Below are 26059 nucleotides of genomic sequence, written 5' to 3' on the forward strand. Positions count from 1 at the left end.
AAATGTTGATGCCGTCACGGTCACATGACTAAATTATGTCTATGGGCTCATAACAAAATAACGTCAGCCAATCAGAAGACATCCAAAATTAAATTATATCAAAGTAACAGTAGTTCACCGATGATCAGTTCTCAAATATCGATAAAATAAAAACAAAAACAAAACAAAATGTTGAAAAAGAAACACCGTGAAAACGCGTGACCACCCCTTCCCCCATCCCCAACTCCACGAAAAAGAGCGAAAAGACAGCGTCGACAAGGCACGGATGTTCTGTCATGAATGCATCAACTGTCAAGTGAATCCCCACTAAGTCAAAATATCACGTTCGGGAAAAGGCAACAATATGGACAATATTGCAAGCTGTTTTAAATGTTTAAATGCCATAACTCTGTACTTTATTCGAGCTTCCAACTGGTATAATTGGAATGCACGTTTTAACTAAGTAATGGATTAATGGATTAAAGAATTGAGCAGGTTGATCATATGCAGTATCAGAAGCTTTAACCGTAATTTGTGTTTCCTATGCCAGTTAACCATAAGTACATTGCTAGATATGTCACTGGCCATGATCTGTTCGTTGGTGTGTTTCCTTCAGTTTTTGGATTGTGATCCGAGTTGTTTCAAATAAGTCGATTTATGACTTTTAAAAAGGGGTATTCTACTATTGCCTTTATTTTTTAGTTATCCAAATAATAAAAGCATTCTTTTGATAGAAACAATTTCATTTTGGGGATTTTAAAAAGATCGATTGTTCATGTATCTGTCGTGTACAAGTTGCGATTTTGTACAGGTTATAACATGTACAAAACATTTGTATATGTTATAATTTGTACAATGCAAAAATACATGTACAAAAGTACCTCATACATGTTATATCATGTACAGAATGTTGCTTACAAATGGTTTTAACTTGTACAAAATTTGAAAATAACTAGATGTGTCACAAAGACACGAATGGCCCCTTCCCACAAAGTTGAAAAATTGGCAATTTAAATAACACATGTGGACACAAATATGATGGTAGTCTAACATATCAAACATCAGATCAAAATCTGGAGGCGTATAGAAAAATATCTGTATAACTTTCAATAATTTATCAAAGTCAAAAGCCCTTAATTACAGCAAAAATTAGAGGAGGGGAATGAAACTTAAAATTGATCTGTAACTTATCATGGTCAACTCACATACAAAAAATCAACCCAATATATAAAGGCGTTTAGAAAAAACTCCGTAGAATTGTTTGTTGCGGAATTACGGAATGACGGATTTTAAGAATTTCGAACAAGGGTAAAACTTTATGGCACCGACATCTTCGTTACAGGGCTATACAAATATGTTTCTATTATTACAACACATGCCATTAACCTCAATAATATTTTCATTTTTTTTTTGATTTTGTCAATTCATGTTTGTGTGATACCTTTTTAATACAGGTAATTACCAGATAAATTGCTGAAATAATTACTAAATACCTGAAAGTTTTTTTCAAATACAGATGTAGTCAAAAAACGTTATTCGGTATTCTCGCCTGAAATTCAAACAGAAGAAGACTAAGTCTTCTCAGTGTAAGAAAGGCAGTTGTTATTCTGGTTAGTGTAAATGTAGAAGAATAAAAGTGTTGTGCAACACAATGTGTAACATGACTCTGTCTTATAGCAACAAGTGAAAAAAAAGTTTCTTAAATGTATGAAAATGTAGTATGGTATGCATGCTGTAAATAATGCACCTTCTTTTGCTTATCATAAATTTTCTTTATTATTTAATGAATTTCAATGCATGTATATTCTGCTTTATTGTCATTTTAAAATTTCGTACAGGTTAAAACCATTTTAAAGCAATATTTTGTACATGTTATAACATGTACGAGGTACTTTTGTATATGTTATAACTTGTATTTTAGCATTGTACAAATTATAACATGTATGATATTTTTGTACACGTTAGAACCTGTACAAACTTGTACACGACATATACACTTTTCATCAATTTGGATAGTTATAGTCTTTACGATATTTGTGTAAGTTTTATTTTGTAATGATACTCATTGACAGTCTGCATATAATGTGTTTCTCTTTGTGTCATCCAATACACGCAACTGCCTCCGAGAACGCGGAGAAAATGTAATAGTCAAAATGTAGTCAAAACAACGTATAGAGAATAAAACAAACAATACATCATTTCTGAAAGAAATAAAGAAAATGTTTAAGAAAACGATAAATCATTAACCAAGAATCATCACATTATCAATATTTGCTAAATAAACTCATCATAGATAACAGGACTTAATTTAGTATGTACGCCAGACGAGCGTTTCGTCTAAAAAAGACTCATTAGTGACGCTCGAATCGTAAAGTACGAAGTTGAAGAGCATTAAGTACAAAAATTCCTAAAAGTTTTTCAAATACAGCTAAGGTAATCTATGCCTGAGGTAGAAAAGCCTTTTTATTTAAAAAAAATCTAAAATTTGTTAACAGTAAATTCATGTCAGCACAAAAAGTGCTGACTACTGGGCTTGTGATACCCTCGGGAAATAAATCTCCATCAGCAGTGGTATAATATATTGTTAATCATCATTTTTGTAGAAAATTGCAAAATGTGACAGAAAGAATATAAAAAGAAAGAAAAACATATAAGATTACAATAATATTAACTGTTTTCAAATCAGTTACTAAATCACAACTCTTTTGTTATTTATAGATAACCGAAATTTGAACAAAGCTGTGTTCTTGGATATATAATTATTTTAAGATTATTTGTTAAACAGATCAATTGTTTAAACCGTTCATCACATGAAAGGCTTTCACAAAAATATACTTCTAAAGTTCAAAATTAACTAGGCATTTCTATGTAAAACTTACACTGAAAATAAAGAAAAGAAGTGATTGGTTGTAAAGATTTAAGTGGTTCCGTGAACACACATGTTTGAAAAAAATTAAATTACAAATTGTAACTGATAGTCTTTCACAAATTGAACTTCAGTCATTTCCTATATAGTATTTGCAGCTACATAATGCATCGGAAATGATTAGGTCTATCTATGCTAACAACATGAATCAAACATTAAATGTACGGATTCGGATCTTTTTGTTCCATACATGGTACATGCAAATTTATAATGTAATAAAGGATAAAAACATTACACAAAGTGTTAATCAGTTTACTTTGATTTGAAACAGTCTACTTTTTCACATTAAACTTTATCACTGTTAAATCTTCCGTTCATTTATCTTTTGTTATTGTAAGCTTGCTTTGTTTACGTTGTAATAGGTATGCCATCAAAAGTCCAATACTAAAAACATGTCAATGACGGAAGGGAAGCAATAGAGGAAACGATATATCTTCCGTTGTGACATTTCATCATTGGTCGTTTTCTATTATATGGATCAGTCAGAACAGATATAAAATAATCTATAAAAAGAGCGTAATACAATAAAAACAGTATATATTTTAAATTTATATATTTGGTTTTGTGTTAAGGGCAATATTGAAATGATTTTTTAAAAATACAAATTGAAACATATATGAATATGATATATGGTCTAAAAGCGAGCCGTTAAGTATTCAAGAAAAATAAAAGAATGAGCCTTGTGATTTTGATATGTAAATAAAGGCAACAGTAGTATATCGCTGTTCAAAACTCATACATCCATTGACAAAAAACAAAATCGGGGTAACAAACTAAAACTGAGGAAACGCATTAATATAAGAGGAGAACAACGACACAACATTAAAATTTAACACACACATAAACGGACTAAGCATCAAACAAAATCCTATGAGAATAACAAATATAACATCAAAACCAAATACATGAATTTGGGATAGATAAGTACCGTGACACGTCTTATTGTTATATGAATTTACACTAAAGAATAAGAGAAAACAAACGATGGAACGTTATAATATAACACACACAGAAACGAACTATAATATAACAATGGCCATATTCCTGACTTGGTACAGGACAACCTAAATAAATGTATAACGATAATTATATATGATGAAGACAAATAACATTGAAGTTTCTAAATAACATCAATCGGTCAATGTGACATTGAATAAAACGTTTCATTCAAGTTTAATCAGTTTTAAAGACGAACGTGTAATATACATACACCCACGAAATTAATAAACTTTAGAGAAATAAAGCAAGTCAAACCTTCTTCTAAGTTTCCATGCATAGTTTTCGTCTATTGTAATCGTTTCGTTACTATTTTAGCCGTCTGTAATATTTAGTTTCATTAAGGGGACGTTATTTTGAATGCTTTAGTAAATTAAACATCTGTCAAGTAAAATTGAATGTCAACATTTTGCAAGAAAAATATAGATGAAAATAAATCTTGTAAATTACACAAGATAACATTGAGGTTTGATAAATCTTGTCGTAATGAAAACATAATGTCCCGGATTGACGGAACTACGCTACATTTGTTTTCATTTTAATTCCACTAACAAATGCGAACCAGGAAAGTTGTTATATTAACAATTGCAATATCTGTTGATTGTTTTTACTTTTCAATAATTTTACATTATTAATCCATTATTTATATAAAATTTATTTTTACATGGATGAACATTGTGATTGAAAATTTAATTTCTTTGCATTTTGTTTTGAACATTTTTAATATTCTAGGGGTCACATTTTTGAATGCAATTGAGATTTTAATATCCTTTTGGTGTAGATTTTCATTTGAGATTTTGTCAATGACTCTGGCCAAATTTTCTTTAAATTACACAATTGCTTAACCTAGGCACACTCCATTTGCTATACTTTAATATTAGTGTTATTCATTTTAACAATTTACGTTGCTCGAACTAAAACGTCATTAATACAGCTATTGATAACGCCATTCTGTTCTGACTTTTCGGAAGCACATAAGAAACAGTGATGTATGCATTGTTTTCAGCCTGTTCAACCAGGTGACACACAGTAAACATCTGGAATGCCTCACCACTATGAATAAGCATCTCAAATATGGTTATAAAACACCATCAATTATATTTCTTACGTTAAATTGATAATAGGATTAGTTTGACATTAGTTTTAATAATAATTAGTTTAAAAATAAATATCGGCGCTGAAAATCTATTCTTCAATTATTCTGTTATAATTATAATAGGACGTAAAAAGACGTGTGTGTATTGTCAAAATTAATCACAGTATTTCTTAATTAAATTATTTGTTGTCACATATTGTCATCACACTCAATTGATGTCGATATTTTTTGTAATATTAGATCAAATGTTTTACACATTGACGCATGCATATCATGAGACGTTGACTATTCTCGCTCTTTCCTGACTTCCTCTGATTCCCTCAATTTGATTTTTTTTCTAAATTTACTACAGTTTTTAGCAATTAATATTACGAAACATAAAGTTTTCCCGCCCCCTGTGTATCTATAATCAGAACCAGATTTTCTAAATTTCTTGTATTTTTGTTCCACATATGGTACATGTATTTATTTTCATAATTGAGTTGGTTTTGATTGGACCACCACTGTCTTGTGTAGACCAGACTTGCGTAATTAATTATAAGTCTTCTGTTATAACTTTTCGTAGAGGTCTCATCCTCGATGGTATGACAAGCAAAATATTCACCACTCCATGAAATATCATTGAACATCATTGTATGTTTATTACTTTCCATAAAACTTTTAAATGGTTCGGAACACCAAGGTTTTTTTTCAAGCCATGATAAGAAACACTTTTACCAGATTTTGCAATTATTTATATTGTATTTTTTCATGGTCTTTAACTTAGTAGTTGAAATGCTTTCAACATGCTTTGATTCGAGCGCCATATGTGAGTCTTATGCAGCTTAAACGTACGTCTGTCGTATTATATCATTAACCTTATATCTGAGATGTTTTTATCAACCACTGCGATGAAAAGTGAACACCGATGATATAACGGGCTTATTAGTCACAGCGTACTATATTATCATCCTTTTGTTATCTGTTTTACTTTGATATGTAAAAACAAATTTTGAACTTGCGTCTCTTGATTATTTAATATGCTGTTCTAAGAGTCGAAGGTATTTTCATCTCTAACATATCTAGGACGTTTGAAGTTATGCTAATTTTTACCGAGAGACACAATGGTGCACTCACAGTTATCGAATTATATCCTCTGACCAAGGCTGTTCATTAGTTAACAAGTAAACAACTGTCACTGACAACATTGACCTAGCGTAGTTGCGTCACAAAGCAAAACTTTTACATTTTTGAAGCCAGACAGTAATCTTACAGTACGAAACACAAACGATATAGGATGTGTAACTCTGAGTTGATTGCTGTGCAGAAAAGTTTACATTAGACGACAACTTGAATCTGGTAGCACATACAAGAGGAATATTCGACTTTCTGAAATCTTTAAATATTGGCAACTAATGCGTATGTGTGCAAAGTTTTATGTCATCAACTTATAGTTAAAAAAAATAGCGCTGTAATTATTCTGGTCCAAATTGTGATTTTCCTTTTGAATATGTTAACATGACATGTAGTAAACAAATATCTATGATATACGGAATAAAGGAATTAAACAATGGAAGTAGAGTAATCAGTAACTGTTTTCTATATGTTCTTTCAGTCAACGATGCAAATTTAGAAATTTGTGATTTAATTGACTCCCTTCCGATTCTGCAGATGTTTTGGATTATATTGATTCAAACATTGAAAAGTGTACATTGTTTAAGTTAGCATACATTACCTAGTAAAACTATGATTTCCTACTTGAATGACCCTGTCTGGCTACAAAGATTTCTGTCACTGTGTTAATAATGAAGTCAATGGCATTATTGTTGCCAGGGACATTTAAAAGTGATGTGCCTAAAGCTGGATCACAAACAAATGGTGATGCATTCTCAAACTTCAATGAAAAATGACATCTACTACAAGGTGCTTGTCGTGTTTTCTTTCGTGTCATATTTTATAAATACAATACACGAACATTCACTGACTCTTAATTAATCATCGTGCTGAGCGATATATAGTTGAACTTGGAATGCACTTTAGTTTGAACAATACTCCTAAGTTATCCCTAACTCACATTAGTATTCTGTAAGCGAGATAATCAGTCAGATTCCTCTAAAGTTTGTTAGAATGTCGTACGTTACATTGTTGAATTGTCTGGCCAGTTCTCTTGTATTGCTAGTTGATTAGGTATAAACATTATTGTTTCAGACTTAATCAGCATTTTTATTTGATTTAAAAACGTGAATGTCCTTTTCCGGTTTTTTATTACCTACTTTTGTCATTTACGTCACTTTTGAATAATTATCGTAATAGTATGTGAGTTTGAAATTTCATTAGAATATACTTTCTAAAGACAAACTATCGGTAGTGAAAAAAATAAACACGTAAAAGTTTCTAACTCTTTACTAAGTCTGTATTTTCAGTTTAAAACAATGCATGCAGTGACCAAGCTTAAATAATGGCATATTAACATAAAACAATCAAATACCAATACAGTGCTCAATTAGTTCAGATTATCATATTTAAATATAATTCGCTTAAGTGAAAGGGTACGTTTTGCAATATTAATTGTTCACGCGCACCTGAACTTGTAGATCAGAGGTAACATATTTGGTTAGAAGGATCAATGAGGGACTCATAATGTCTTATTAGAAAGTAAATAAGATCTGTCATGTGTTATTTTTATATTAATTATAATTAACTAGATCATGCAGTGGTAACGAATTACTTTTGAAGAATTGCATGCTACCTGGATATATTTGCAATAAAATCGTGTGTATACTTGTTGATATTACTATCCAATCTTATGAAAATTACATCTTTCCCTTGAAGCAAGTTTCTTTACCAATTCATCAAACCTTGAAAGCGCTTAATAAACTCAATAACATGCCTGAAAGGTATGAGAGCAGAGCACGTCCTTTCTTTTTGGCTTTTGGAAATCAAACATTAGAACGGATTGAAATTAGAATAACATATTCGATCATGTTATATTCAAAGGTGCGGCTCCAATGAACAACAATATATTACACCGTGGGCAACGATAGAAAATGGGTATTAGTACACTGTGTTAAATGAAATTAATTGGCTTAACATTTAGTATCAACAAAATCCATTATTGATGCACGTTTTTTGAATGTGCAAACTACATGACAGAAGTTAGAACGTTTGCAGTTAATGGTACTATATAACTAAATGTGGTTGACCTTATAATTTCTGTACAGGTGTCAACACATTGCTTGTTTTTAAAAATTACTTTTCATTAAATTTGATTTTTGTGTCTCTAGTATTAAATCATTTTTAACATTCGATGTTGAAACCGAGGAAACATTTAACATTACTATTAGTTAATTGCTATGATTACTATACAACATAAGTGAAAGTAGACTTGTTTTAAAGGAAGGTTGCGCATGACCTATAAGGTAATGATATAAAAGTGTTAGGTGGCATTATAGTGTAATCATTATGTCTCATTTTTAGAGCGCCAGATAAATCTGTTCATTTGTATTTTCGAAACAACCGATCAAGAGATCATTTAAGCATTGCGAACTATTCAATATTCCAAGAGAACTATGAGCCCTTTCTTCTTGGTAAGGAATCGCAATCATGAAGAAAGGAATTATTATTATCTTTCATTATTAAGTGTATTCATAACAAAAGAGTTATAAAAGTGCCGTGTGACTATCGACGTTTACATTTTCTGTCACTACAAAAAACTAAATGTAATAAAACATGAATCTGCACCTAAATTTAATCACGGAAAAGAAAATGAAAAGAACTATTGTCACAATTTTATAAGCAGTACTGTACAAGAGATGAACAAGTACGTAAACTGGGTTATGGGTTGACAATTTTAAAACTTTTGAAAGATTTTTGTTAGACTTTTGATGCTGCATTTTACTGAACATGCGTTTCGGTCGCTTAGATAATTTCATTTTTTGTCAAACTCCACTCCTTCGTATGTTAATTTGGCTTGACGAGTTTGATATTTTATTTCTATGATAGCGAATATTCATATTCACTACACAATAATACATAACTACATTACTTCTTAACTTTATTCAATGATTAATATGGAAAATCTTTGAAACCGTATTACAACCCACGTACACATTGAACGATGGTCAGAATTTATATTTACGCATAGTTTCTCATGAGTATCGTTAACATAGCAGGTTGTCTCCAAACTTACTTTCAAGAAGATGTATTTACATATTTATTGTATTTGTCTGTCTTGAAACACAAGTTTTATTTCATGAAGTGTAAAGACACCAGTAAAATAGTTGTAAATATGTATTATAAAATCGTTCATATGACTATAATTTTTTGTTGTTAATACATTTCAATACAAAATCATCCATTATTTATATCCTTGCATTATGTTTTACGTAAAACACCCTTAAACAAGATTGGTACGTCAAATGCGTTGGTGGTGTCCAAATATTATTCCTTATCCATTGATATTTAAGAAGTTAAAGGAACAACAAAATAAATGAAACCATTGGGGAATCCATAAGCCATAAGTCGTAATAAGATCTACAAGACAGTAGTGTCAAATAAAGGTTGTTACATTTGACTGACCCCTTGATGTCTTTGGGATTTACTGGATAGATTTGGTATATCAATACAATTAACCACTCATTATTGTGTATTGGTTAATCATTATAAACTGAATTTGTTCAAATATATATATACACTGTTTCTTTTTGGTATCAGCTGCGTTTAGTTTTTTTTTTATGATTATCACATTCTAATATTAAACAAAGTTTAATGACTTCTCGTTTCAAAAATTCTAATCTTATATCTAAACTAAAAGGTAAGATAGTGCTAATCATCTTATACTAATAATTGACCTTTTGCCATTCATTTTTTACTTTCCATGTATGCAGAATATATTTATCTGTATTTTTTTGGTAAATAAGATTACTTTCATGGCAATAAACATCAATGTCTTATCAAACTTTTACGATGTTATGATAATCCTGTTACTTGTTTGAACTATAACATGTATAGCTAGTTAATAATGTCACAAACGCGTCTGTAATGTTTTCGGCGACACATTTGTTGGATCTGTAACGATACCAGGATACACAGCTTCTATTACAATAACTTAAACATGTGACTGTACAGAATATATGGAAACTATTTTAGAAGTATAATCATATGACATGAACTAAGCGTATATTCAGTCCTAGTGTGTGCTTTGTTTCATATAAATATCCAGCAACCACATAATGTCACGTTTTGTTTTGTTATGGGTTTTTTTCTGCGAGAATCAGGTAATTTGGTTGATTTTTTTTTTTATTATTATTTTTTCACAACCGCTTGAGACAATTTAAAGCTTTCTCAATTAAAATACTGTTATCGTTAGGAGTTTTCACATATTGTGTTATATACTAATCTGTTGAAGACTAAATTCGCCGTGTGAGAAAATGAATTTTAGAATAATAAGGAAAATTAAAATAACAAAATTCAATACTACATTGAAAAAGATATCATAGTTAAAACCATGAAAGATGATCATAATCAATCATAATGATGGTTAAAGGATGCGTATATCACATGATAGTTTAAAAGAAATATGAAGAGTCAATTGATGAAAAAATACATGATTTCTCGCTTTTATATGAGATAAATTTTCCTGATATTGACAAAAATAACAATGTATGCAATTCCTAGTATTGTCATATTTAGTTAAAATTTGATTGACCTATTTAGAAAAAAAAATATCGTTTTGCAATGATCAGTCCCGTTTGTATATCTAGTTACGAACTCATGTCGTTTTCTTGTAAATCTCTATTACACGTCATTATAGAAGTACAATAAATCAACAAATGCTTAACGAAATTACAATTAAAAAAGCTTCAACATCTTAAACTAAAACGAGTTACTGTCTTATAACATGCTATTTTAAAAAAAAAAGTTCAATGAATTACAAATGGTGAATGACGATACCTACAGAAGGTCAAATTAACAGCCCTTTATTTAACGTAAAAGTGTTGAATTACTGAGATTCGGTAAGAATTATTATAGTATATATGACCTGTATATTGATATAAAAAGACGTCAAACTTATTTTCTTAAATAAACGTTGAAATTAACATTAAAATAACTTAACGAAAACACATTTCCCACAATTGACTATTTTCTTTAAATTTCCTTTTCATTCCATTAATCTATTATTTATAAGACTTAAAGGAAGACCAATTACATTTGTACCGTCAAAACTAATTTCATACCTTTCAAAGAACATCTGATGGATATAATATTGATAGTGTCTGAGACATACGCAGGGCTAATGTCATGTTATCGCCATGCAAATGCAGCATTTCTTATTATCTTATATGACAAACAGAGGTAGCACATAGGTCAGGGTCCGGAGAAATACAACTTTATTCATTACTAGGATTTCAAGCAATAAATATTCGAAAACCACAAGATCGGATTTCCTTAACGTTCATTATCAATTCAGTACTAAGAAATACACTGTATAATTTGTTTCTAATATCTATAGGTTGCACTTTGTAAATACAGCTGTTTTTAAAACCACGCCTCTTTTGGGGAGATCTAGAATAGTCATAAAAAAATTATTTTGTTTGCATACTGGTTCCCAGTTATGCTCTCTGTGTTCCATCACATAGAGACATAACTTGGGAACGTTACCAGTAAATAAACGTGTGCATATTGTTTACATTGCAAAATGTGGTATTCGAGGAATGTGTTAGTTTAATGTTCAGGGCATATACACGTTGAAAATATGCCGCACAGCCCTATATTTTGACCTTTGAAAAAAGTTGTATTGCATATGAACTTTCAATTCTAGGAATGTATTTTTTCAAAACTTCTTAGTAAAAGGTGTACAGTTTCAGCCGTAAAAGAAGTTCTTATTGGAAATTGCATTATCAATCTTTACAGAAATGCATTATTTATCTTTCTTAGTTGTGTCTCGTGTACTTTTTTTTGTCTGTTTGTCTTTTTCTTGTTTAGCCGTGGCATTGTCAGTTTGTTTTCGATAAATGAGTTTGAATATCTCTCTGGTATTTTTCCGCTCCTTTTTTAAGCTGTATGATATCTTATGAATAGTTTTGGTCAGTTTTGTCATGTATTAGATTAGTAAGACGAACCAATTATTTTGCATTAAATTGGTTCATTGTTGGTTGGTTGTTATATTTTCAGATTTTTCTATATATGTCGGAGTTTAGTATAACGTCTATTATCAGGTAAAATGGTTCATTTGTGTGTGTCCTGCTTCGAAAGACGATGAGTCAAAAAGGGAGAAACATTATCTTTTTAATGAACGAGATTGAAAAATGAACATAACATTGTGTATTAAGTCTATGCATTTATTTTGTATTTTTCGACAACTTGTGTGTTGTTCAAATGATCACATGGTCTGACCAGAATTAACACAGGAATATCAGTAGATCAGATTGATTATACTTAAACCTCACTTAACGCTACATGAAATAAGTCCTCTTACTATATAATTCAAACATTGGTGACTATAACATTGGACTAGAAATAATGCATACAACAGATTCTGCCTCTTATCGTGACTAACACCTTGAAATTTACAATGAAAGTTAGATCTCAATGCTCTTCAACTTCGAACTTTTTTTTACTTTTTTACCTTTTTTGGATTCGAGCGTCACTGATGAGTCTTTTGCAGACAAATATATCGTTTGACTGGCGTAAATATAAAATTTTGTCTTGGTATCTATGATGAGTTTATTGAAAAGCCAACGTACCGATCAAACAGATGATTTCAGCTTCCCTATTGTAAATTTGCCATTTCTATGTAGCACCATTCTTGAAGCCAATGCATACAGAGTAAATATACCTCCTTGGTAATGCAATTTTCCAGGATTGGCATTTTCTATCATGATGTCCTTGATACAGGTTTTTTCTGTTCTCAGGCAAGTTATCAGACCAAGAATTCAAAATTATTTTTCACAGATGAAGGCGATGTTCAAATCGTCGTTACCACAATCCCGTCCTCCTTTCCACCGACTGTGACCTACCGAAGTAAGCTTATCACCAGATTTTAAGTGTCTTCTTGCTTCTTCTTCCCTTATTTGTATTTTTTTTTTGTGCATGTTGTTTGTTTTTTTGTCTGTTTATTTTCCGCTTATAAGTTTGAATGTCCTTATGGATTGTATTTCGCTATGCTCAAGGGAAAACTGCGTCCGTATAAAGCTGCATCATTTGTATTATTAATATCAATAACAGGATAACATTATTACGACCAGATCAGAGTTTAACTCCTGTTTCACCCATGTTTGAAATATGCTAGGAACCGATTCTTATACATTATGAAACAATGGAAAATTGATAGTCATTGTTGATCTTTATAACATCGACACTGGTTATGGTAATTTAATTTATAAACACTGATTAGCTTAACATAAGGACAACAATAGATTATTCATCGTGGGTATATTTTCTTAGATCGTATTCATAAACTTGTCTTTCTCAAAGCCTTGGGTTTTCTTGTATTTATGACTTATCTTCTCAATACACTTCTTCTGAAACTATAACAATATTAGTATTTTAGCCATATACATGATATAATGTCTTTGGAGTTCTATGTAAGGCTACTCCTTTCTTATGCATATAATAAAAGACAAACTTACAAAGCAATTGTTGTAGCAGATCATGCGTTGCTACTGAATCTTTTTTTCTTTCCTTTTTGTTTTCTTTTTTGTTCAAAATGCTGTTATGGCCTAACCTTTACCGCCTACATTCTAAGTCGAAATATAACATCAAATTCGAATAATCACTTATTAATGATACATAAAGGCAACAGTAGTATACTGCTGTTCAAAACTCGTAAATCAATGAACAAAAACAAAATTGGGGTAACAAACTTAAACTTAGGGAAACGCATTAAATATATGAGAATAACGACACAACATTAAAATGTAACAATCACATAATCATGGGTTTTAACTACCAATCGAGAATGATCGTAATGACGGTTGCATTATTTGCGTAATGAAAAACAATTTTGGCGCAAAAATGAATCAAAACCTTATAATATTAAAAAAAGAATGACATATGAAATTGGTAATTAAAACAAACTTTTGGAAAATGTAATTTGATAGTAGCCTTTATGATTTATCAGTATTCTTTGTGTACCAATCAATTAAAACCTTTATAATTTGGATCCTTTATAATTAGGCTACTGTGTTATAAGAACGAATCAACAAAACTTAATTTTTTGGTTTAACATCATCATTCACAAGTAAAAAATTAATCAAACAGTAGAACAAACAATTGCCAACACGACAACTTTCAAGTAATGATTGAATAGTATACGAGAGAGCCTCCTAATGGGTTTCTAAGATATGCGAAAATTATCAATGAATATTATTATTTTGTTGAAATATACCATACAATCATAGAGGAAATCATCAAACATGAAAGATATAGTAGCTAATGCAACCATAACAATGATTGCAATTTACTTGACGACTGTTTTTTGTTAAAGCATTACTTTGTCCTCTCTGATCATGCTGATAACTACCAGTTATATACAAGATGCTGGTTAATCCTTTAAAAAAAGACGTCAGTTTGTATTTGTTTAATTGTATATTTATTATCAATTGTAAAATGAATGTATTTATTTGACCCTCTAAGCAATATAAAGATGAATAAAAGTTTATAAAGGAAAACTAGCAACTAACTCAGAATGGCTCATCTCTACATTAGTCTTTTTTGTGGGTTGTCCCCAATTTATAGATAAATAAGATGATTATGTATACTTAAGGCATACTGCTAGTTTTGTCTTATCCCTAGACTGAATGTAAAAAAAAATGTAAGACTGTTAAATAAGAAAACATAAGTATCTCTCACACAATGGATTGCATGTGTCTATGCTACTAATATCATCTGTCAGTACAATGATAATTACAGACTTTTCAGACTACAATAATACTATCCCCAGACAATGATTAACTTTCAGTACTAGTAATTATAGAATATTGAATGGCAGTATTTACAATTAGCAGGTCGCTAAACATCTTAAGTTCTTAAGTAATTACGTAAGTCAATGTCTTCGACAAATTGATGTTGTGAAAGGATCAACCAATCGACAATCATCGGATGATTCCGTTACTCTCCTTCTGTCCTTCGACAAATTGAGAACCATGCCGATATTGTACCATTGTTAATGATGACAACAATTGGTTTCCTGTTTACTCCCTTTCAAGAAATATTTACTGCATCAATTCATTCATGTTGTATTCCCGATTGTCTTTATATTACAACATAAGACGCTTTTAAAAAAAATTGGAAAAAAAATAATCATATAGATACCATGGCTATATAGGTAACATAATACGCACTAATAGTTATTTTTAAGATATTTTAATTAGATGTTATTTTAATAAAAAAAAAAGCATAAGTTTTTTGTTTAGATACCTGGTGATTATGAGTGTGTGGGGGGACTTTTTTTCTTTTTAAAACAAATACGCATACAGTTCGAGTGAATACCAACTATCAAAACTAATTAAATATTGAAAGAAAACTTATACCTTCCAACACATAGCCTTTGCAACTGGTCAAATAAAGAAAATGGTCTCGGTATTATAGCATGCCTTAACAAAAACTAAGCCTTACATCTTCTGTAGAAACCGCACATCGTCTCTGTCTGTGACAGTAATTACACATTTAATTCACTTTCTGTAATCATCTAATTATATTGTATTCCAAGTGATACTTCAAAATTTATCTCTGAATTCATTTGCAATCCATTGCACTTTCCGGAGCACCTGAGATCACCCCTAGTTTTTTGTTGGGTTCGTGTTGTTTATTCTTTAGTTTTCTATGTTGTGTCATGTGAACTATTGTTTTTCTGTTTGTCATTTTTATTTTTAGCCATGGCGTTGTCAGTTTGTTTTAGATATACGAGTTTGACTGTCCCTTTGGTATCTTTCGTCCCTCTTTCAATAAATACAGTCTGCACACAGCTAAATTATAGAAGAAAATTGATATGCTGTATTTAATGGGAAAGATGTTTTGGTAGTTAATTTATTGAATGAAAAATCCATTTAATATGGCTTGATGCTTTTATTGCTTTCACCGCAATACTTAATAGAAATGCTCATTAATGTTAAATAAGATGCGTAGTGGTGATCACTCGATACTGTACAATTAGCTTTTCAATCTTTAACAAGTATTGGATTTATTTCTTTAATCTTAAGTTTTTTACTACGCAGATATAAGTCAAATTTTCGCCCCTTCTGGTGATACATAAACATGTAGTTTGCCCATTCGTTTGGGCTTTTGATTTCGTTATTTGATAAAGGAATTTCCTTTTAAATTTTCCTCAGTGATCTGTGTTTTTGTGATTTTACTTTTTTGCAGAACGTTGACATTGCCACATTTTTTTTTAATTTTATTCCCATGAACTTATGAAAGGTATTCAATAACCTTGATTTGTTCTTTTAAATAAGCCTTCTGCTTTTGAATTATGTTTTGCCAGTAAATGGTTAGGAATCCGCTTACGTTAATGGATAGCGCGCTGTTTTGTATACAACTAGGTATTTGTAATATATTATAACGATTAAAATTAGTAAATGGTGCTGATATTATAAGAGCTATATATACAAGTATAACTAAATTGTATGTTTGAAACGGTATCATTTCTGTTATTTAATACTATCGCTGTGCTAATGACACTACAGTTGGACTGGAACTCTTAGAATGTATCACAAAACCGATAAGCCTTGCTTAATCACTGCATGGTATTACTGTTTTTAAATTAGATTTGTCTAAATCTTCAGATAATCTACTCAATATCCCATAAATAGGTTGCAAAATAGACTAATATTTGTAAAGGTATTTCTTATAAAGTCACGGCTCCGATTAATATGCACACTTCTTCAATTACTGTATTAAAAATGTAAAACAATAGGTGATATTTGCTGCGACACATGATTTTCAATTTATTACGTTTTCTTTTATTTATCTTTTGGTCGTCATTTTCGTGGTTAATTCCAATGTCCAGTTGGTTGTCCGTCAGCCACTCCTTTAGTTTAGTTATATTTACAAGTTTATAAATAAAATTTCTTCTGTTATACTAAATCACCACTCATTTTTTTTTTACGATAAAAATTCAGAAGAAGTTCACTTGTTGGATAGTGAATTTTTATTGTTCAAGAAATATGCAAATGAACAAAAACTATTTGCTATGGGTTTGAGGCTCTGTTCATTGTCTAAGGCCGTACGTTGACCTATAGTTGATAACTTCTACGTCATTTTATATTGCTCTTTTGATAAGAAATGTCTCATTGGCAACAATACCATGTCCTCTGTATATTCATATTTACAACAGTTAATATTTTCTTAACATTTTCAATTAATACATTCAGCGAGGTATTTAGACGCAGTTCCCAACGATCAATGTTTAGGAAGCTGGATTTTCATTCTTTGTTGAAGTCAATGACCGGTTTACTCTCAAATGGCTAGGACTCGATCGTTGTGCTAAAAACTAAAATGTATAATCGAATCTACATGAACATTAAAACAAATTATCTTCCCTTGTGTATTCATATTAGAATGTAATTGCTCATTCCTGCATATCAGTTGCATGTTTGTTTTTCTTATTACTGGTTGAAATTTTGAAGCTGTTATATGATCTTTATTAAGAATGTAACAATTCTTAACAACCTAATTCTTTGCAAAGACGGTTGATGATGATAACTAAATTTACATAACTTTTAAATGGCTTAAGAAGGAGATGGAAATGTACTTTATCACCACCGTTACTATAATAACACTTATTAGTTATGAATTAAAGACATGTGGTGCTGAAAATTGATATAAATGATTTCAGAATTACAGTTGATTTTCCATAACTGAAATAAATTCTGATGTATTTAAAAAAAAAATCAACCGCTGCAAAAATATATTTTAATGCATATTTTAAGTAAAACGTTATAACCCATGATGGAATGCAATTCCTTGTAAGGAAAGGTTGTTGTAGCACACCTCATGTTTTAAACATTTACGTTACACTTTTCCGGATCAGCTGTTTGGAACTTGCTTTCAAATGATAAAAAATATCATAAGTAAGACGAAGCATAGTAAACTTAACCTTGAACTGAAGAAACTATTTAAAACCTGTACATGAACTCAGAAAAACGGTCGTTCAATATATACACAGTGAGTTTAAATTTACAAATATGTAAATTCTAATATTGTCATTATAGGTCGAGACAACTGTATTGTGAAGGGAAGAAAGAAATTTTAGAACTGCAAATTTTAATATTTAGAGCAGTCTGCCTGATTTATTCATGTGCTAACGTTTGAAAGAATTATACCTACGATTAAAACGAGATGCAAAAATTAATTTAATGTACACTATTAAAGATTTGCATTTAAGAATAACTACAAAAACCCACTCATTATTCTTTCCGTGAAAACTGTAAAAAAAAAAAGAAATATTCTAACATCTCCTTTGACTTCCTTTTCAGATTTAAATATTTGTTGGTTTTTTTTTTGCTAAATAATGCATATCTCATAAATGTGGACATTTCAATCATCCCAGTACATGTGAACTTAAAATTAAGGTCAGCAGCATAACATATTTTGTTTCCTCGGACGTGCCAAATATGTATGCTTCGAAAAGAAATTTATCTATGATAGTTGAAATCATTTCAATTCTCCTATTTCCAAAGCAATACGTTCAGATTGTTTCATATACACCAAATAAATATATGAAATGATAGGATCTAGTGTATGGTATATAAGTCAATGGGAACCCAACCCGATACAGAATTCCAAACGGAGAAAACGAAAAAATTGTATATCCATTTTGTCGTACGTTCTACAAAATAAAGTAATCACCCGTCAGATATTGATTTAGAGTTTTATATTTACTTTGAAAGGCAATACTAATCACCTAAATTGCATTTGAAACAGTCACACAACATGGAAAGGTTTAACTAGCTAGAAAACCAGGTTCAAAACACCGTTTTCTAAAAAACGAAATGCTTTTTCCAAGTGAGGAATATGACATTTGTGTTTCGTTCTTTTGATTCGTTTGAGCTTTAGATTTTACTATTCGATACAGGAATTCAAAAGACTGCATTAAGGTAGAAAAAGAAATATTACATTAATTAGTGTTTATGTTTATATAATCGACATCACTACAAATTAAGCTATCACAAGTCAGATAATGTAAACATATGCTTAAAAAACGTCAATCCTAATCATGTATAGTTTTTTAAGACGAACATACAAGTGGGAGGTTAAGCTAGCTGTAAAATCATGTTTAATCAAACATTTTTTTCAAAAGGGACATCTCTGTACCAAGTAAGGAAAATTACTGTTGTTTTCCGTTCTTTTTATATATTTTATCTATCAATTTTGCCAACTGATTATGGATTTTCCTTTTAAAATTTTCTTTGGAGTTCGGTATTTTTGTTATGTTACTCAATTTGACATCAATTTCGATTTTTGTAATAATATTTTTCATTTACTAAGAATGACGGACCATGCTTTCATAGGAGTATAATTGTACCCTGTGAACATTCGATGTCACTTTCTTGAGTTTTTTGCTGTGGGAAAAACATAATGTGAATATCGATATTTATTTAACATTCGTGCTGATGCTAGCACACATCCTTTATGTGAAAAATAAGAGTGAGAACTTATCTTTCGTTCACATTTAGACAGGATCTAACAAACTCTTGAACAATTAAGAAATTGATAGTGATCAGAGCTTCTGAAATGTAATTAAACTTCTTGTAACCGTTAAGTTTTAACAAGTTTCTCGTAGACTTAACTAAGGTAATGTTAATTGATGATCGGATATAACTTAATTTCAGTCAAGCAGTTTGGTAAACAAACAGGTTCGTAATGTGATCTACCGTTTTTTATGGTTGTTGCTTAGATGCTTTTATGTGACAAGCCAATGAATGTTCGTAGCTATTCACGCAATGTCAGCCAATAAAATAGGTCTTTGGTATGATCTTTTGCAAAATTTAATTACAGCCTACAAAGTACTTCCGTCTTAAGATATTTGTCTTAATTTGAACACGAATGACTTTCACAGACTATTGGGTTTTTTAATATATTATCTACAGTTGACGTTTACCTTTTTTCAGGAAGATAGAATAGTTAGAAAGACCACGCTAAGAATGGATGCAAGGACATATACAACTGCATTGTTATTGCTATTTTGCTGTCATCACATAAGTTCGGAGGTACGTTGGAAGTATATGCAGATAAATTATTTTTTTATTTATCATTTTGATATCTTAATAGAAAAATACGCCAACATTTCATTTTTTGTCACGTACTCAACATATTTAATCGATATATTAATTTGAAATTTTATTTATATATGTAAATGATTTCCGCATTTCATAATTTAAAGATATTGTAACAAGCAACATGTGTGAATCTTTCCACTTAACGGAAAGGGTGTCTAGTAAAAATTGAGTTTACATCAAACTTTATCATTTTGATATTTTTTCATTTTTCTCAATATGTCAATCAACTTCAGATACAGTGCTCCTTTGTCTGTTTCTTGCGTCATATTTTAAGGATTTGCAAAAATGTTGAATAAATCTTAAGAGATCAAGATCATGCAGATAATTAATTGAAAAAAAGATATTGAAAACGCATTCTCTATTTTATTGTAACGAAGTTTGAATTTTTTTATATAAATAAATATTTATATTTATGAACATCAAAATACCGAAAAAAAAATTTGCTATGATTCCTCGCGAATTGATCAAAATAAGAAAAGATGATGTTGATGTCATTCATCTTTAAATTCTGAAAATCTACTGATCTGCCATATAATACTGCTTTAATGTATTTTTAAAGCAGTGACACACAGTATAAGTATATGTATAGGTTTTCGTTCTTTGAACATTCTTTCTCATAAATGCATCTTCTTTTTAATCCTGGTATAAATGATGAGTTTATTTACAACCACTGGGCATATGCCACTGCTGGTGTAGTTTTAATTTCAAGAGGGTATCACCAGCCCAGTAGTAAGAACTTTGGTGTTGATTTCAGTTAGCATTTGTATGTTCATAATCATAAATCAACTATTAACAAAACTTTGAACTTTTGAAATACTAAGGCTTTTCTACCTCAGGAATAGATTAACCTAGCTGTATTTGGCAAAGCTTTTAGGAATTTTTGGTTCTCTAAAATGCTTTTCAACTTCGTACATTATTTGGCCTTTTTCACATTTTTTTTTATTCGAGCGTCTCTTATGAGTCTTATGTTGCCAAACGCGCGTCTGGCGTTAATATAAAATTTCAATCCTGGTATATATGACGATTTTTCTTAATCTTTTACAACTATTATTAACGGTGAATAATCAATGTGTTACGTTTTAATAATCCAAACCAAACTTATTATATTTAAAAAAATAATGAAAGAATACTACTAATATATAACAGTCCAGAGAATCTCCAAATTAGAAATTGTCACGTTTAAGATTTTACAGGAACACCCTTAACTTACAATTACGGACATGAATTTCCAAAATATAACAGCAGAATCAAAATGCGTTACTCATGGGTTGTTGCCTCAACGAAATGTTGGTTAAGAGCTCAATATAAGTTCTGTCTTGTTTGGGGTGATACCATTAAGCTTACAAGTTATACACCTTGGTGTCAAATTATCGTTATTTTTTACAAACTCCTATTCACAAAAGACTTAAATGAGATATACATATTGATTATCTACAAGACAAAACTTATTAAACGAAAGAGTCAATAAAGGGACTAAATGCTAAAATGATCATAACCCTATATTAAAAATCACATACATACGTCGTTAAACAATCGTCTAGACTTAGATAGCATTATAAACTAATATTATTATAGAAGGATAATTGATTATTAAAAAGACATACCAGCATTTTCTTTGGCCAGTAATTTAGACTAAGAAGATTTAGGATAAACTTCGTTTTGTTTCAGTCGTCTTATGTTGTATACGATCTGTTCTTATTTGGTGTTTCAGGTTCATATATATTCAATCGGTTCTATGCTTAACCAACTTTTTTTATTTTATTTTTATTTATTTTTATTTTTTAAATTGTCGTTTGATTTCGTTAAAGCAAAACGTTGACAACTTTAGAGTAAAGGTATGTTTAAAAGACAATTTTCAGTATGTCTAATGACAATTGTTTACAAAATGTCTTTTCACCTGTTACTTGATAGGATTAGAGAATAATTAATATACAAGACGACCTTCAAACTGATTAAAAAGAGGGTTGGCGATTATTCTCAAAATGAGCTTACTTTCGATGATAAATACACAATAAAACTCGGTATGATTCAAAGGAGACAACTAGTTACGAAAGACCACATGACACATAATATAAAATATATAGATCAAAATACGGCATTCAACAATGAACCAAGCTCATACCGCATTGTTAGCTATCAAAGGTTGCCGATTATAAATGTAAAGCCATGTCTTCAAAATATTATGCCTGCATTGCTTTTATGATACATATTTTCTGTTTTGAAATGATTGCCTTATTTATCTGATGTTCATTTAAATTATGTTTTATAAAATTACTGTAATTTATTTAAAGTAGAAATCTGTTTAAGTGTGTTTTATAGACGATAATTAACAATTTTATATTTTGTTGACCTCTAAAAGTAATTCTGAGATTTATTGGTTCAATTTGTTTCCTTACATTAGCATATACCTCACATATATATATAACGGATACGTGGTAGGTTTCCAACAACAACTTAATCCACCAAAGACAAAAAGACTAGGATGTAAACATTTGCAGTGCATACGGCCTTTAACAATAATCCAAACATCTCGTGTGTACGTGTGTTGCTATTTTTTAAAGGATTTTTACCCATATAGATATCTTTTGATATTTTGTTTTGTTTTGGAATCAAATTTCTTTCTTTGACTTGTTATATTTTGGCATCGTTTATACAAAATTTATGACCAATGCTTGAAATGTAGATGAATCTCTCTGATATTTTTTAATAATATTCCGTTATCTATCAGAACCTAATGTGTGTTTGTTAGTATCTATATCATGCTATTTCATGATTTATGATTTTGGCAATGTCAGGAAATGATGAAGTTAGTTTTCAACCATATACGTTAATGCACCGTTGAAATACTCTACCTGCTGTGTAGAAGTTGTTGCGCATAATCGATGAATAATATCGATTTTGCTTTATCGATATAGAGAACCGACTGCGAATTATCGATATTGTGAACCTATTCCGAGTTATCGATATAGTGAACCGATTGCGAGTTATCATATAATATACAGATTACTTTTTTTATAGACAAAATATACCTATGTTGTATTATGATTTTTGAGGTGAATGATGAGTTCACATCATTTACGCTAAATACCAATTGCCGGAGACACGCATCTAGGTACATGATATTTTACTAAATTGGCCTGCATAGGACATTACATTGTATATGGAATTTAAGTAACTCTTCATTCATAAATACAATTATATATTTGCTATATTTTAGGAATCAAATAGAATAAGACGAGACACAGACAAAAGAACGGATGAAATTGTGGAAGAAAAAAGAAAATTTGACTCAATCGGTAGACATGGAATGTCAGGTTTTGTGAAAAGACGATTTGACTCGATAGGGAATGCCGGTGGATTCTCTAGCTTTGTAAAGAAAGATGATGAGAATGATGGTGAAACGAAACGTGGATTTGATCGTATAGGATCGGCTGGGTTAAGTGGATTTATAAAGCGAAAATTTGATTCTATAGGCGGAGGTAGAATGAGTGGATTCGTGAAAAAAGACAACAACTTACAAAAACGTCGGTTTGATTCTATAAGCGGTGGTGGCATGAGCGGCTTTGTTAAAAAGGACAATGAGGATATGGAAAAACGACGATTTGATTCTATAAGCGGGGGAGGCATGAGTGGCTTCGTTAAAAAGGACGACGAGGATATGGAAAAACGGCGATTCGATTCTATAAGCGGAGGAGGCATGAGCGGATTTGTAAAAAAGGACGACGATGATGTGGAAAAACGGCGATTCGATTCTATAAGCGGAGGTGGTATGAGTGGATTTGTTAAAAAGGACATGGATAAAAGAAGATTTGATTCAATAAGCGGAGGTGGAATGAGTGGATTTGTGAAAAAGGATACAGACAAGCGCCGATTTGATTCAATCAGCAGAGGCGGAATGAGTGGATTTGTTAAAAAGGACACAGACAAGCGACGATTTGATTCAATCAGCGGAGGCGGAATGAGTGGATTTGTTAAAAAGGACACAGACAAGCGCCGATTTGATTCTATCAGCGGAGGTGGAATGAGCGGATTTGTTAAAAAGGACACAGAAAAACGACGATTCGATTCAATCAGTGGAGGTGGTATGAGTGGGTTTGTGAAAAAAGATGATGACGTAGACAAGCGTCGATTTGATTCAATCAGTGGAGGTGGAATGAGCGGATTTGTGAAAAAAGACGCAGAAAAACGACGATTCGATTCAATCAGTGGAGGTGGTATGAGTGGGTTTGTCAAAAAGGATGCAGATAAACGACGATTCGATTCAATCAGTGGAGGGGGAATGAGCGGATTTGTAAAGAAGGACGACGAAGATATGGAAAAACGCCATTTTGATTCAATTTCAGGCGGCAGAATGAACGGGTTTGTTAAAAGAGATATGGACAAACGACGATTTGATAGAATTGGTCACGGTTTTAGTAGCTTTTCAAAACGACGGTTTGATCCTATATCTCGTGGGTCTGGTTTAAACAGTTTTGTTAAACGGCCCTTCGACGGAATATCTAGAGGAGCAGGATTTACTAGTTTTGCAAAGCGACATTTCGATTCTATACATAACGGATATGGTTTAAGTAGCTTTGCAAAAAGAAAGTTCGATTCAATAAACCATGGTCGCCTTTCGTCATTTAACAAAAAAAGTTTTGACTCAATACAGAGAGGGGGAATGCGAGGATTTGTCAAGAAAGATTCGCTTGAAATTTAAACAAGATAATTTATATGCATACACAATACATTCATAACACATCATCGGTGTTTTTGTTTTAGCAGTATAATGTTGATAAAAAGACTGTGATACAACTATGTTTAATCTAAAAAGTTGTTTTGGATTAAAATCTATGATTATGTTGGAGAAATGTGATAATGAAGGAAGCCGTTATATATATGTAGACCATATAGGCTTTGAATTAACAACGAATTATTTCGGTCACTACAAATAAATTTTAGAACGGCTTAAAGCATAATATGATAATTTGGAATAAATAAAATATATAAAGATACAAAGTAAAAATAGATAGTAAAAATATAAATAAAGCACAGACAGATATATTTGGCTCTAATAAAACCTTTCACAACTGTCTGTATGAAACACTCACCTCCATGTTTGTGACCTAAGATTTATTAAAGGTGTAATATTCAAAAAATATTGTAAGTGTTTAAGTATGCAATACGGGAGGGGACGTGTTGGACTTAAATTAAAAAATGTTCATCCCAATTAAATTATTATATATGTATAGGAACACATGTACAGACAGAACATAACTTGTTTATGATATTTTGTTATTGTCTTGAGGATTTTATTTACAGATATACTTTTACATTGCCATATTGTTTACTATTTTTGATCAAGTAAATGAGACAATAAAAATGCGTCGTCCTATGTTTTGTTTTGTTTTAGTCTTAATAAACATTTCGCCACATGCCCCTGTTTCTTTTCTTGAAAAATAATAATTATATTTAAAAAAAAACACACAATTTTTGCAAATGTATATAAGTATTGTAGTACTTTTAACATAAATGTTGGACAAACCTGCTCAACCACGAGATCAGATAGGTCAAAAGAAGAACACACATTACATCCTTAGTATATCGTGTATGGGTCAATATCTTAAATTGATTTTCCGTAGGCAGTTATGGTAACGTTTTTTCCTGTATCTCATTCCATACCGTAACCTATTGTAAAATTTGTATGCTATAAAAATGAAGATGTGGTATGACTGCCAATAAGACAACCGTCTACAAGAGACCAAAATGATACAGAATTTAACTGTTGAAGGTCACCGTACGACCTTCAACAGTGAGCAAAGCCCA

The 26059-nt window shown here is 30.8% G+C and overlaps 1 protein-coding gene across 1 annotated transcript in view; it reads left to right on the forward strand.

Moving 5' to 3' along the window:
- LOC134693064 (feeding circuit activating peptides-like) overlaps positions 1-25616 on the forward strand; it is a 28696-nt gene extending 3080 nt beyond the window's left edge. The window contains exons 2-3 of the mRNA XM_063553768.1: positions 20087-20185; positions 23472-25616. Of these exons, the coding sequence (XP_063409838.1) occupies positions 20120-20185; positions 23472-24953 (1548 nt within the window). The 5' untranslated portion in view covers positions 20087-20119 and the 3' untranslated portion in view covers positions 24954-25616. The remainder of the gene's footprint in view (positions 1-20086; positions 20186-23471) is intronic.
- The last annotated feature ends 443 nt before the right edge of the window (positions 25617-26059 follow it).

This window comes from Mytilus trossulus, chromosome 12, assembly GCF_036588685.1.
Source record: "Mytilus trossulus isolate FHL-02 chromosome 12, PNRI_Mtr1.1.1.hap1, whole genome shotgun sequence".
Classification (NCBI taxonomy): domain Eukaryota; kingdom Metazoa; phylum Mollusca; class Bivalvia; order Mytilida; family Mytilidae; genus Mytilus; species Mytilus trossulus.